The sequence below is a fragment of the Salvelinus alpinus genome, chromosome 4 (genome assembly GCF_045679555.1).
Source record: "Salvelinus alpinus chromosome 4, SLU_Salpinus.1, whole genome shotgun sequence".
In the NCBI taxonomy this organism is placed as follows: domain Eukaryota; kingdom Metazoa; phylum Chordata; class Actinopteri; order Salmoniformes; family Salmonidae; genus Salvelinus; species Salvelinus alpinus.
In genome coordinates, this window is record NC_092089.1 from 38507694 (window position 1) to 38523703 (window position 16010).

The following is a 16010-nucleotide window of genomic DNA, read 5'->3' on the forward strand; positions in this document are numbered from 1 at the left end:
TGGGACATTCCAGTAACTTTCCACAAATGCCCAGGTTTTCCAGAAATCCCAGTTGGAGGATTCCATGAATATTCCAACCACGGTTTTTGGAAAACCTGGGGATTTTGTGAAAGTTACTAGGATTTTTCAACCCCAGTGGTGAGAAAAACAGGAATCTGAGATTGGTTCTCGAGGTGTGTTTTCTTTTTGAATGCCTGGGGGATGAAATGTGTTTAAGACTATTGTTGTCGTAATTGAGTTGGAATATTTCCTGGTGATGTCAAATTAATTTTGTTACTCAGTTTGGCCTTTAACTCATAGAAACAATGTGATAATCCCAGTGTGCACACTGATGGACTGATCGCTGGCCTGTTCATAAACTCAGTCACAGGCAATAACTCCAACAAACTGAGGCCAGTTGATAAAACAACCATGTAGAATTTTTTCTTAAACGTGAATTGTGGTGTCTACTGTTGGTAGTTTCTTTTAGATGGGGTTAACTGTAGGCCGTCATTGTAAATAAGAATTTGTTTTTAAACTGACTTGCCTAGTTAAATAAAGGTTCAATAAAAACATTTAAACTGTTAGCTATATTTGTGGTGTTTCACTTATTGCTGAAGATGTATAACCATGCTGGTGTTTGTTGCTTGGAGACAGGGATTTTTAATGAAATTAATGTTATGTTAACAGCTGCATATGAACGTTACCTCTTCAGTGAGTTACTGCTGCTTGGACCCCGGAGACTACTCCTGGCAGGGACAGCTGCATCTCCTATTGGAAGATTTACAGTGCATACATCTGATTAACAATGAAGCCAGCCAGAAACGTTTTAAGAAATGAAGAAAAAAATACATAAACAAAGCACTGAAGATTTTCAAAAAGATTATTAAAGGATGGCAATATCATATTTACAACATGTATGCATTAGCTCAAGGTGAATATTGGAGCAGGCATACATTTGCATGAATTAGCATGTTTAAGGAGTTCGGGACGCTGGCTCCTCGTTATCTACAGACAAAGTCGATAAATCAAAACAAAAGGGGGTCTAGCCGCTTAAAGTGAACGTGTTTGCCACAGCGACACATTGTGTGTGTTTGAGTCCTGGCAATTGTGTGTGTGTGTGTGTGTGCTTGCATGTGTGTGCAGGAGCCGTGCGGAAGAGGGTGAAACTGTGCCGCTCCTAATTCAGAAATGCATATTTATAAATTGGGTGCTCTCAGGACTTGGCCTTGGGGGAAATAATTGGTTAGACAGGAGGACGCTCGACTCGCCAGGGAGAGAGGATGAGAGGAAATCAGCCCGACAGTCATTTAGACTAGAGAGAAAGAATGAGTACAACACACTGCACTAATATCCATTCCTTTACTTGCTTAGTTCAAAGATATGTCAAGATGGTGTGTATAGTATTGTCTTTCTCGCTTTTTCTTTTTTCTCTCTGCCTCTTTTTTTCTCTCTCTCGGGCTGTCTCTCTCTCTCCGAATGAATGAACAAAAATATAAATGCAACATGCAACAATTTAATAATTTTATATTTTTATTTTATAAACTTATAGTAAATTGAAGGAAATCAGTCAATTGAAAAATTAATTAGGCCCTAATCTATGGATTTCACATGACTGGGTAAGGGCGCAGTGATGGGTGGGCCTGGCTCCCCAGTGGGTGGGTCTATGCCCACCCATCGCTGCGCCAATCAGAATGAGTTTTTCTCTCTCACGAGAGAGAGAGATATATATATATATACATACAGTGGGGCAAAAAAGTATTTAGTCAGCCACCAATTGTGCAAGTTCTCCCACTTAAAAAGATGAGAGGCCTGTAATTTTCATCATAGGTAGTACACTTCAACTATGACAGACAAAATGAGAAAAAAAATCCAGAAAATCACATTGTAGGATTTTTAATGAATTTATTTGCAAATTATGGTGGAAAATAAGTATTTGGTCAATAACAAAAGTTTATCTCAATACTTTGTTATATACCCTTTGTTGGCAATGACAGAGGTCAAACGTTTTCTGTAAGTTTTCACAAGGTTTTCACACACTGTTGCTGGTATTTTGGCCCATTCCTCCATGCAGATCTCCTCTAGAGCAGTGATGTTTTGGGGCTGTTGCTGGGCAACACGGACTTTCAACTCCCTCCAAAGATTGTCAGGGCCTCGGGGCTGACTCCTGCCTTCATCAGAGTTGGGTTGTCAGGGCCTCGGGGCTGACTCCTGCCTTCATCAGAGTTGGGTTGTCAGGGCCTCGGGGCTGACTCCTGCCTTCATCAGAGTTGGGTTGTCAGGGCCTCGGGGCTGACTCCTGCCTTCATCAGAGTTGGGTTGTCAGGGCCTCGGGGCTGACTCCTGCCTTCATCAGAGTTGGGTTGTCAGGGCCTCGGGGCTGACTCCTGCCTTCATCAGTGTTGGGTTGGGTTGTCAGGGCCTCGGGGCTGACTCCTGCCTTCATCAGAGTTGGGTTGGGTTGTCAGGGCCGCGGGGCTGACTCTTGCCTTCATCAGAGTTGGGTTGTCAGTGCCGCGGGGCTGACTCCTGCCTTCATCAGAGTTGGGTTGGGTTGTCAGGGCCGCGGGGCTGACTCCTGCCTTCATCAGAGTTGGGTTGGGTTGTCAGGGCCGCGGGGCTGACTCCTGCCTTCATCAGTGTTGGGTTGTCAGGGCCGCGGGGCTGACTCCTGCCTTCATCAGAGTTGGGTTGGGTTGTCAGGGCCGCGGGGCTGACTCCTGCCTTCGTCAGAGTTGGGTTGGGTTGTCAGGGCCGCGGGGCTGACTCCTGCCTTCATCAGAGTTGGGTTGTCAGGGCCTCGGGGCTGACTCCTGCCTTCATCAGAGTTGGGTTGTCAGGGCCTCGGGGCTGACTCCTGCCTTCATCAGAGTTGGGTTGTCAGGGCCTCGGGGCTGACTCCTGCCTTCATCAGAGTTGGGTTGTCAGGGCCGCGGGGCTGACTCCTGCCTTCATCAGAGTTGGGTTGTCAGGGCCTCGGGGCTGACTCCTGCCTTCATCAGAGTTGGGTTGGGTTGTCAGGGCCGCGGGGCTGACTCTTGCCTTCATCAGAGTTGGGTTGTCAGTGCCGCGGGGCTGACTCCTGCCTTCATCAGTGTTGGGTTGGGTTGTCAGGGCCTCGGGGCTGACTCCTGCCTTCATCAGAGTTGGGTTGGGTTGTCAGGGCCGCGGGGCTGACTCTTGCCTTCATCAGAGTTGGGTTGTCAGTGCCGCGGGGCTGACTCCTGCCTTCATCAGAGTTGGGTTGGGTTGTCAGGGCCGCGGGGCTGACTCCTGCCTTCATCAGAGTTGGGTTGGGTTGTCAGGGCCGCGGGGCTGACTCCTGCCTTCATCAGTGTTGGGTTGTCAGGGCCGCGGGGCTGACTCCTGCCTTCATCAGTGTTGGGTTGGGTTGTCAGGGCCTCGGGGCTGACTCCTGCCTTCGTCAGAGTTGGGTTAGGTTGTCCGCGGGGCTGACTCCTGCCTTCTTCAGAGTTGGGTTGTCAGGGCCTCGGGGCTGACTCCTGCCTTCATCAGAGTTGGGTTGTCAGGGCCGCGGGGCTGACTCCTGCCTTCATCAGAGTTGGGTTGTCAGGGCAACGGGGCTGACTCCTGCCTTCATCAGAGTTGGGTTGGGTTGTCAGGGCTGCGGGGCTGACTCCTGCCTTCATCAGAGTTGGGTTGTCAGGGCAACGGGGCTGACTCCTGCCTTCATCAGTGTTGGGTTGTCAGGGCCGCGGGGCTGACTCCTGCCTTCATCAGAGTTGGGTTGGGTTGTCAGGGCAACGGGGCTGACTCCTGCCTCTTCTCACCGTCTGTAGCCCCAGTCCCTGGATGACACGCAGCACTCAAATTCTTTATTTTTCTGAGTTTCAGAGCGAAACTGGGAGGAAGAGTAGAGTGATGACATTTTTAATGAATCCTTAAATAAATGATATTGCTGTCTAAACTCAAGACATCCCAATCCACTCCGTGAGAGAGAAAGAGTTGATAGAGGGAGCATGACGTAAAAGAAGGCTATAAAGTGAGTGAGGGGGAGATTGATGGACAGATGGCGACAGAGCACACACCTGGACCTGCAGTTCTGTGTCTCTTTCCCTAGGAGTGAGGGTGGCCGGAGCAGTTAACTGCCCACTCTGACGGCTGAATGTCTGTGTGTGTCCGAGTAGTGGGCGGTTGACTGGTCACGGTTGCTGTCTTTCAGAAGGGCCATTTCTCTCCTTATCAACATCGGTCGCCGGGAGATTGAGGCCTGTCTGTCACCCACGCTCTGTTACCAAGGAGAAGTCAAGCGGTGGGCAGGTTGATTGACAGCTGTTCCCACCACTCAGGATTTAACCTCTCTCCTACTGGCAGTCAAAGCCCTCCCCCTTCCCACACCCTGTCTGCAGCCACCCCCTAGGCAACAGTAAATCATCCCCCATATAGCAGGGATCATCAACTAGATTCAGCCGCTGGATGATTTCTTTTCTTGAGCGGGGGGCCGGGACATAATTCCAAATCATTTGTAGACTGAAATTGACCACAAGAAGCCCAAACAGATATAATGTTTGACTAAAACATAATCATTTCAGCCCTTTGCTTTCATTTATATACGATCAAGTGTCTCTCTATTGGGAATACTTGGGAACAGATTTCTTTAAATTAAAATCACTTGGAGGTAATTTCCTGGTGTTTTTACAGTCTTGTGTCCAACAAATAAAATCCCCCCCAAAAATGCTAAATTAAAAAAGAAATACTTTAAATGTTTTGCTCAGAAGACTGCCAATTGGGAAACCTGCCCTATAATATGAGGTGGTGTGGTCTGTCAATCAGTGGTAGATAGGTGTACACTCGTGTGTGTGTGTGTGTGTGCGTGCATGCGTGTGGCGGAGTGGTTTGTCAGAGTGTTCTCAATGTTCTTTCCACTATGTGACTCATAGAAAACCATTAAAATGTTCTGGTGACCCCCTCAATAAGGACAACCAATGTTTATGTCTTTACCCCGACCCCTAAACCAGTCAGCTGTGACCATCCCTCCCGTCTGCTCTGTCCTGACGTGTGTTAGACTTGTATCATCATGATCCCATGTCTGTCTTTGTAATGACTCCCATAATTACTCTGTGATTTTAACCTTTTCTTATTATCTTCCTCCCTCTCACTCTCTGTTGCACCCTCTCTCGCTCTCTCGCTGTCGTTCTCTGTTGCACTCTCGGTCTCTTTCTGTGTCTGTCTCTCGCTCTCCCTCTCCCTCTTTCATTCCCCTCAGATTGGTCAGTTGGTGTTTAAGGGGATGCAGCGTCTGAACAGGATCCAGTCCATAGTGTTTGAGACAGCCTACAACACCAATGAGAACCTGCTCATCTGTGCCCCCACCGGGGCCGGCAAGACCAACATCGCCATGCTGTCAGTCCTCCATGAGATCAGACAGCACCTCCAACCTGGAGGGGTCATCAAGAAGGATGAGTTCAAGGTACCACTCAGCTGTGTGTGTGTGTGTGTGTGTGTGTGTGTGTGTGTGTGTGTGTGTGAGCGAGACATACAAACATACAGTAGAACACATTTATTATTGGTTGTCCTTATAAAGCCACACCCCCCCCCACACACACACATGTTCTAATACACACACATTCTAACACCACCCACCCGATGCAAGCCAGCGACGATAGCCACTTTTTCATACATTTCCATTAAACTTTCTTAATCTAAGTGGCCTGTTTCATATTTTTCAATAAATAGTGATTTATGCTGGTTGCCAGGGAACAAGTGATACTCTGCTGTACACTCATTTATCATGACTGACCTTTCACTTCCTCTCACTTTCTTTCTCTCCTTCTCCCCCCGTTCTCCCTTTTCTCTCTCTCTCTATATTTATATATTTATCTCCCTCCCTCTTTCTCTCTCTTCTCTCCTACTCGCTCCCTCTCTTCCCTCCCTCTCTTCCCTCCATCTCTCTCTCCCGTTGTCTGTAGATAGTGTATGTAGCTCCTATGAAGGCCCTGGCAGCAGAGATGACTAACTACTTCAGTAAGCGGTTGGAGCCACTGGGCATTGCTGTCAAAGAGCTCACTGGAGACATGCAGCTAACCAAAGGGGAGATCCTGCGTACACAGGTACTGTACAAACACACATGGGTGCGCAAGCACACGCACACACGCAGTTTCTGCGTAGGCTTTCCCTATGCTCCATTGGTCCAGAGTGGAGTTGTGTTCTGCCTCACGACTGTTCTCTAGCGCCTCCCAGTGGTTGGCTCTCAGCTCAGCTCGGCTCTCTGGATTGCAGTAGCTCCGTACCCTCTTCACACTGAGCACGTTTACATGCGCTAATAATTCGAAATTAAACAGATTATGACAGGTGGACGGTTATGGCAAAAGTCATGTAAGCACTTTACTCTGCTTATTTTAATCGGCGTAAGGTCAAAATCATAGTAAGCATACGCCGATTAAAACACCTGGTGTTCTGAAAAATCCTTTGAATTATTAGGACATGTAAAAAAACACAAAAAAAAAAACACCTTAAACAAAGTTATAGCACTGTATTTCAAAATTATTTTGCAAGAGTGATGTGACTGTTTTTTTGTCAGGAGTAGTGTAAAGCTTTCAGCCATTTGCGCAGTGGAAACGTGTTATCTGGAGTGATGAATCACACTTCACTATCTGGCAGTCTGATGGATAAATCTTTGACGGATGCCAGGAGAATGCTACCTGCCCAAATGCATAGTGCCAACTGTAAAGTTTGGTGGAGGAGGAATAATGGTCTGGGGCTGTTTTTCATGGTTCGGGCTAGGCCCCTTAGTTCCATTGAAGGGGAACCTTAACGCTACAGCAATGACATTCTAGACGATTCTGTACTTCCAACTTTGTGGCAACAGTTTGGGGAAGGCCCTTTCCTACCAGCATGACAATGTCCTGTCAGCACAAAGCGTGGTCCATACAGAAATGGTTTTTTGAGATTGGTGTGGAAGAACTTGACTGGCCTGCACAGAGCCCTGACCTAAATCCCATCGAACACCTTTGGGATGAATTGGAATGCCGACTGCGAGCCAGGCCTAATCGCCCAACATCAGTGCCCGACCTCACTAATGCTCTTGTGGCTGTATGGAAGCAAGTCCCCGCAGCAATGTTCCAACATCTAGTGGAAAGCCTTCCCAGGCAAGTAGAGGCTGTTGTAGCATCAAAGGGGGGACCAACTCCATATTAATGCCCATGATTTTGGAATGAGATGTTCGACAAGCAGTTGTCCACATACTTTTGTTCATGTAGTGTATGTTTGAAATCATCTATATGCCAACAGTGTGCAACAATTTATCATAACCATTACAGATAACTAATTGCCAAATATATTGCCATATATATTCAGTCAATAGAAAAACAAGTGCCATTTAAGATTAATTTATTGAAACCGTAATATCAACTGGTTATATTATATCGTGGAAACAATCTTCAAGAAAATAGTACCCAGTGGCGCTTGATTGTAGAAGCATGGCTGTGCAATGGCATAGCCTTGTTTTGTTAATTTAGCAGACAAGACGCTCTTATTTCTCGAGCCCTTATCGCAGTCAATACACGCCTATGTTATATAACAGAATAAAATGACAGAATAGTGAGAAGTGATTATTTGAAACAGGGCTCAAATTGGCGAATTGAAGAAGAAAAAAAGTCTGGGTTATTAACCAAAATCTGTCTTTTCAATATACAGATGTTTAATTTAGTTTATTCTGCCTGTTTGTATTTTCTAAATGTTTTAACAAATACGCTCCTTGTCTTTATCAAACTAATGTTTTTGCATATTTTCAGTATGTAACATGTCTATGTTCAGGGTGGTTATAGCCTAGGCCAGGTATTCTCAAACAGGGGAACGCGCAATGCCGTCGGGGGTATGCCAAATAAAAATGTGATTCACATTTAAAAAAACAGTACATTTATATTTTCCAACAAGGTTTTCTTCTCGCCTGAGTAGCCTCGTTTCACTGCCAAAAATAAAATTAAACCATCTAGTGTTCAGCGAAATAACAACAGTGTCAAATACAGGTAGCCTAGTCAAATAATTAACATCCAATCACGTTAACCGTTACTCTCTCGCGGGAAGCCTTCACTCCTAAACCGCAGACATTTAGAAACGAAACATGACAATTAAAAAAAAAAAAGCAGCGGGAGGTTTGTGAGCGAGAATAAAGTCTACTTTCGAGTAGTTAAGACCTGTATAAAAGCAACAGATACCATTAATAAGAAGGGGCTAGAAGCGTCTTATGGTGAGCTACTGAATGGCTAGGACAGGCAAGCCCCATACTATTGTGAAGTACTTAATTCTTCCTGCTGCCACGGTTATGGCTGGGACAATGCTGGGTGAAAAGGCCAAAAAAACTATACAGACAATGCCTTCATCAAACAACACTGTTTCACGACACATCAGTGACATGGCAAGAGATGTTTTGAAACAATTACAGCTTTGTGACATCAAATGGACTTTGGTGGTCAAGATGTGTTGGTATCTGTACAGATGGTGCAAAAGCCATGACAGGGAGACATAGTGGAGTGGTAACGCGTGTGCAAGCAGTTGCTCACAATGCCACTTGAGTACACAGCAGCATCCACCGAGAGGCTCTTGCTGCCAAGGGAATGCCTGACAGCTTAAAATAAGTTTTGGACACTACAGTGAAAATGGTTAACTTTGTTAAAGCAAGGCCCCTGAAATCTTGTGTATTTTCTAGGATTACAGGGACTCTCCGCAACTATTTTCAATGTGCGGCACAATTGAGGCTATGATTAAAAAGTTGGATCACTTTTCTGTCTGCATTAACAAGGACAACACACAGGTCTTTCCATCATTATATGATTTTTTTGTTTGCAAATGAACTCAAGCTTACGGACAATGTCAAATGTGATATAGCGAAGCACCTGAGTGAGCTGGGTGCACAATTACGCAGGTACTTTCCCAAAACATACGACACAAACAGCTGAATTCGTTATCCCTTTCATGCCCTGCCTCCAGTCCACTTACTGATATCTGAACAAGAGAGCCTCATCGAAATTGCAACAAGCAGTTTTGTGAAAATGTAATTTAATCAGAAGCCACTGCCAGATTTCTGGATTGGGCTGTGCTCAGAGTTGGGCTGTGCTCCTGCCTTGGCAAATCGCGCTGTTAAGACACTGATGCCCTTTGCAACTACGTACCTATGTGAGAGTGGATACTCGGCCCTCAGTGGCATGAAAACTAAATACCGGCACAGACTGTGTGTGGAAAATGATTTAAGACTGAGACTCTCCAATACAACCCAACATTGCAGAGTTATGTGCATCATTTCAAGCACACCCTTCTCATTAACCTGTGGTGAGTTATTCACAATTTTTGATGAACAAATAAAGTTTTATATGTAAGATGGCTAAATAAAGAGCACACTCATTGTCACTTCCCACTAGCCGGGTTGTGACTAAAACTCACACTCATTCTTATGTTTAATAAATGTATCGTATAGTGTGTTAGCCCAGGCTAACCAATTCTAAATGGCAATAGCAGTTTGCAAATTAGTGTCTCACTAGTTACTACAGCAACAAAGTCATTAACCCCGTCCATTTCTAAAATGTTTCTTAAAATGTGATTTTAATCTCCTAACCCTAACCACACTGCTAACCTTATGCCTAATCCTAACCTTAAATTAAGACCAAAAAATAAATGTTATTAATTTTTTTTAACGATATAGCCAATTTTGACTTTGTGGCTGGGGTAACTAGTGACAAACGGCAATTATTCCAAAACTGCAGCTCGCTGTTTGAACACATATTTCCTATACTTAAGTCAACCAGTCCATTTTTTTTTTTTATTTGTAATAAAACTGTCGTCATTTGGCATGGAATGTAGCTTGTGTATCCCATCAGTTATATCCGTTTTTATAGGCATTTATTTCTGTACACTCAGCACGCGTGTGTAGAGGGAGCGGTCGCATCGCAATTGAGTGAGTGAGACATGGAGGGGAATGGGAATTTAGGGAGAACTGTTTGATGCTTGGCTTGGTTTCTTTTTTGTTGTGCCCCACAAATGCTCATATACAAATGGAAAACTAGAGGCAAAGCAAATGAAAGTTGTCTTCAAAATAAAACTTAGACCACATACACTGAACAAAAGTATAAACGAAATATGCAATCATTTCAAAGATTTTACTGACATACTGTTCATATAAGGAAATCAGTCAATTGAAATAAATGCATTAATCCATAATCTATGGATTTCATATGACTGGGAATACACAAGTCCCCAGCACAAGGTGCACCTGTGTAATGATCATGCTGTTTAATCATCATCTTGATATGCCACACCTGTCATGCATAAACAGCGCAATGCTTGAAGCATTGCGAAGAGCTGCTGGCAAAACGCACGAAAGTGCTGTTTGAATGAATGCTTACGAGCCTGCTGGTGCCTACCATCGCTCAGTCAGACTGCTCTATCAAATCATAGACTTAATTACAACATAATAACACACAGAAATACGAGCCTTAGGTCATTAATATGGTCGAATCCGGAAACTATCATTTCGAAATTGTATTCTTTCAGTGAAATACGGAACCGTTCCGTATTTTATCTAACGGGTGGTATCCATTAGTCTAAATATTCCTGTTACATTGCACAACCTTCAATGTTATGTCATAATTACGTAAAATTCTGGCAAATTAGTTCGCAATGAGCCAGGCAGCCCAAACTGTTGCATATACCCTGACTCTGCGTGCAATGAACGCAAGAGAAGTGACACAATTTCACCTGGTTAATATTGCCTGCTAACCTGGATTTCTTTTAGCTAAATATGCAGGTTTAAAAATACATCTGTGTATTGATTTTAAGAAAGGCATTGATGTTTATGGTTAGGTACACGTTGGAGCAACGACAGTCCTTTTTCGCGAATGCGCACCGCATCGATTATATGCAACGCAGAACACGCTAGATAAACTAGTAATATCATCAACCATGTCTAGTTATAACTAGTGATTATGATTGATTGATTGTTTTTTATAAGATAAGTTTAATGCTAGCTAGCAACTTACCTTGGCTTCTTACTGCATTCGCTTAACAGGCAGGCTCCTCGTGAGGCAGGTGGTTAGAGCGTTGGACTAGTTAACCATAAGGTTGCAAGATTGAATCCCTGAGCTGACAAGGTAAAAATCTGTCGTTCTGCCGCTGAACAAGGAAGTTAACCCACTGTTCCTAGGCTGTCATTAAAAATAAGAATGTGTTCTCAACTGACTTGCCTAGTTAAATAAAGGTGTATAAAAAAATTACATTTTAAAAAATCGGCAAAATCGGCGTCCAAAATTACCGATTTCCAATTGTTATGAAAACTTGAAATCGGCCTTAATTAATCGGCCATTCCGATTAATCGGTCGACCTCTAATTGTGTCCATGAATCACACAGCAACATATAGAACTGCAGTATAGATAGTGGTTGCTCTCCTGTCTTAGTTGAAAATAAAAGTCATAAAAGCAAGAATTGGCGATACTTTCAAAGGCATGCGCTCAGTTACCACACACACACACACACACACACACACACCCTCAAACGATGATAGTGTCCCTCTCTCCTGCTTTATGTAGGAGACTAGTGCAGTTCCTTATCTCTCTCTGGTGTCCTCCTGTACTTAATTCTCTGGCAGGCTTTATAAAAGGACTGTTCCTTCACTGCAACATACTGTAGCTACTGATAGAACTGATAAGCCATAGAGAGGCCAGCACTACCACAACCACAGAGTTTCACACACTAGACAGTCATGCAGGGTGACTCACAGGTCAGAGGCAGGGCTTTTTCTGGATCAAAAAGGGGCTTAGGTGGTTGGCATGGCAGGGTGCGTGGCAATGAGCACGGTTGGCCGAGAAAATATTAGAGGCCCCCATCTTGGAACTGTAGAGAAATGTTTGCATTTTTAAGCCAATTTCCTGCAATTCTACAAATTTTTCCATGCAGCTGAGAATTTATTTTGCAGTTTTAAAGCAAATTTCCTGCGATTCTACATATTCTGCAATTGAGCTGAGAGAACATTTTGCTAGTTTCCTGCAATTCTATTACATTTTCTCATGGTTAATGCTGTGTTCTATTGCTCAGACCTGATAAAATGAATACTGCTAAATTCATTGTTTTTGCAATTTTCAATTCTCCCAATTGTCTAGTTTTTATTTTAGTGTTAGTTCTCAAAGTTTATATTATCAAAAATATATAGGTCCATTATCTTTTATTTTGTATATTTTTTATTTTACCCCCTTTTCTCCCCAATTTCGTAGTATCCAATTGTTAGTAGTTACTATCTTGTCTCATCGCTACAACTCCCGTACGGGCTCGGGAGAGACGAAAGCCATGCGTCCTCCGAAACACAACCCAACCACGCTAACCCAACCAAGCACCAATGTGTCGGAGGAAACACCGTGCACCTGGCGACCTGGTTAGCGTGCACTGCGCCCGGTCCGCCACAGGACTCGCTAGTGCGCGATGAGACAAGGATATCCCTACCGGTCAAACCCTCCCTAACCCGGACGACGCTAGGCCAATTGTGCGTCGCCCCATGGACCTCCCGGTCGCGGCCGGCTGCGACAGCCTGGGCTCGAACCCAGAGCCATTATCTTTTCTACATACTTTATCTGTTTGTAGTCTATTAAGTTTACACTTAGTGTTTTTCCATTCCGAAAATTAATAACAAATTATATATATTTTTTAAATATTTTTTTATTTTTTATTAACTGTTTAGGACTTAAGTGTCCCAAAAAACACTTAGCCAGCCCGCCCGCCCAAGGATTACAATGGCAGAAAAATCTCTGAGAGGTCAGTGTGTGGGTAGTTGGTTGACATTCTCTCAGGAGGCGCGTGTGTGTTCTCTGGGTCTCTATATCTTATCTCGCTCTCCCTCGTCTATACTACCCCCTCTTCATTTTCCTGATTCCTTGTTCTCAGCAGCCTTATTTGTAGTTGCAATGGTGACTACAGTTAGTTGTACTGTAAAATACCAAATTGATATCCTGTTTATTGTCCACTGTATTTGTGCCTTTGTAGGTGGTGCTTGTATTTTAGCGTGGGGGGGGGGAGAGGAGATGCTTTCAACATTACCCAGCAGTACTTTAGTCAACCTCCTTTAAAGTGCTCTCCCATTTCAAAGTGTTCAACTAAGAGCCCTATGCTAGTTATGGATACAAAGACTACTCTGTTCTCTCCAATTACCAAGATGGCTGGATATATTGGAAATGTGATTGACATAAGTTGAGACTAACTCATATTTGAAATGTGTCTGTGGTCAGGAAAAACTTGCCACTCAAAAAATGAAGATGATGAATATAATGTTGTTAGATTGCCACTTGTTATCCTCGTAGTGACATAACCAATCAGATGTTTTCTTTCAATTAAAATGATGAATAAATTGTCCAATCCAATTGTAACAGCTCCCCAGCAAATCAACCAATTAGGTTGTTTGCCTCAGTGAGTGACCTGTAAATGAGTTTGTTCTTGTCTCGAATGCATTTGTCAATAGCTCTGTTAACCAGGTGTGTATTCTCTCAATGGTAAAATCATTCATATTTCCCACTACTTCTCCCTTGTTTTATATTCATTTCATTAAGTATATATTTTCGTTATTAGTCATTATTTCCCCCAGAGCGTTTGACTGTATGTGTGAGTCAATGTTGCGTGTGTGAAACAGGAAGTAGAAAAAGAGAATGAATGGGATTTGTGAAACAAAAAGGAGGGTGGAGTGAAGGATGTAGGCTAAACTCCTTCCCATCTAGTGAGCCCCTCACTGATGGAGGGGGTGAGAGGTAGACAGAGGAAGACGGAGAGGAAGGAGTAGGCTGAAAAGGTTGCCAAGAACAAGCATATCTAGCAAATCCAAAAGAGGATAGTTGAGCTTAGACTTTAGAGGTTCATAAACCTCCTGGTACTTAAGGATAGAGAGATGAAAGCAGAGAGACAGAGTGAGAGAGAGAGAGGGGGGGAGAGATGTGAATCTTGAGAAATTAGGTCAATACCAGTTAATCTGGAGGTGTGTGTCTGCGTGCTTGTGTACGTGCGTTTGTTTCCTTGTGAGAGAGAGGGCACACACACACTTTTAATGAGGATGGACTGGCAGAGGCTCAACAATATTATCCTTACCCCCTGCATACTCCCACCAACCAGCCTTGCTTGTCTATCTACCCAGACTAGAGCTTTGGATGAAATACAATTTCATGAAATGACCTGTTTCTGCTAGTGTGGAGTAAATGTATTAAAACTCCAATAACAACTCCATTAAAGTTCACTAGGTACTATAAAGTTAGCTCTCTAGAGACATCAGGGTAAATAAGGAGGATTCTTTTTAAAGGATCCCTCCCTCCCTCCCTCCCTCCCTCCCTCCCTCCCTCCCTCCCTCCCTCCCTCCCTCCCTCCCTCTTACAAACATACTCACACCAGTGTTTGTTTCTCACTGTTTGCATATATGTGTGAAGTCGTTGCTGTAGTTCAATACAGAGAAGATTAGCATTCCTGCAATGTTATTCTGTTGAAATTGAATTTGATCTGTGAGAAATTAAGCTAATTAAGGACTTTATATGTACATAGCTCACCATATATAACTACTTCTGTACATGCATTCATTGTAGTAGTGTTGTAATGTTAGAAACTTACTCCACTTCTGGAGCGAGAAACACAAGCATTTCCCTGCACCCGCTTTAACATCTGCTGATCTGTGTACGCAACAAATAAACATCGATTTGATTTCTGTGTCTGCTATGTCACTGCTATTGTCACAACTCCCATCAAAAACATGCAGTGGATGTGCGCACACACAAACACAGTTGGATACATTTGTAGCCTTGACAAGCTATTAGTCGTTCACTTACAGTATGAAAGCAGTGAAACAGTTCTACAGTTCTCTTACCTTTCCCTCCTCACAAACCCCCTCTCTCTCTGTGGCACTGATAGTTACCATGGTAACAGTAGATTTGCTTGGAGTGGCTGCTGGCTGGCAGACATGCCAGTGTGCTGGTGGGTGGGTGAATGAGCAGTGGGCGCGCTGGTTCTCCTAGCCCCTCTCCCTCAGTCCAGAGAGTAAATATTAACTTAATGACAGAGTGGCCCCCTGGCGCTCTGCTCCACAGACAGACATACAGAAAGGCACGCACGCACGCACAGACCTCCAGACAGACAGACCGCCAGACAGACCGCCAGAGACAGGTAGACAGACAGACAGACCGTCAGACAGGTAATTAGTAGATAAGTGGTAGTATGGGAAGACCTCACCATGGCCCCGGGTTCCACATGTCTGCACACATCACTGTTACCACGCTGGGTAGAGCCCCCCTCATTAACATGGGGCTGAGTCACATCACATAGAAATATAGGGTCGGTTTCTCACACACACATTAGGCTTAGTCCTAGACTAAAATGCTCTTTCAATGGAGATTCTACATTCAGTATGATTTTTGTTCAGGGCTAGGCTTAATCCATGTTCAAGAAAACCGCTCCGTGTGTTCCAGAATTGTTCTGATCCACTGGGTGCATGTTGGGTAGAGCCACACTCATTATCATATGGCTGGGTCTGACCACCACAGACGAGCTGCAACTTGCACATCAGAACAATTCTAGGACACTACGTGATCATCATGGAACGTTGATTTGAATGTGCATTTCCATTCTAGTAATTGTAAATGTTCTATAATGGGAACCCACTTTGACACAGGTCTTTAACTGCCCCATTGTGTTCCAGGACTGCACACTATTCTATTTCACCAACGCTGCATATTCACAAATATTGTATTTTATCTAGGGGAGGGTTTTTGAAGCACTGAAATCAATCCGTGGGAGTGTCTCCAACCATAAATGTAAAACACTTAGCAGGCAGTCATAGAAATAAATAACGAGATCAATATCAATGTTAATAAAAACAATGCAAGGAAAATAATGAGGGTTTCCTGTTAAGTCAAATGGCGTCTTGTCATTGTTTTTGTTGTGTAATTAAAGAAAGCCCTGTGGCCTGGTAGTTGTTGGTTTGGAAGCCAGAGCTTCCATTTAGATGAACCTGCAGCCTAATTAAGACAGCCACTTCTCTCCTCTCTGCGAGCACCGTGCCAGTCTC

At 44.0% G+C, this 16010-nt stretch overlaps 1 protein-coding gene across 3 annotated transcripts in view; it reads left to right on the top strand.

The window, feature by feature from the left end:
* Positions 1-16010, top strand: part of ascc3 (activating signal cointegrator 1 complex subunit 3) — a 144474-nt gene that overhangs the window by 40810 nt on the left and 87654 nt on the right. For all 3 annotated transcript variants that reach the window (XM_071396978.1, XM_071396980.1, XM_071396979.1), the window contains exons 10-11: positions 5207-5410; positions 5910-6050. In XM_071396978.1, coding sequence (XP_071253079.1) covers positions 5207-5410; positions 5910-6050 — 345 coding nt within the window. The remainder of the gene's footprint in view (positions 1-5206; positions 5411-5909; positions 6051-16010) is intronic.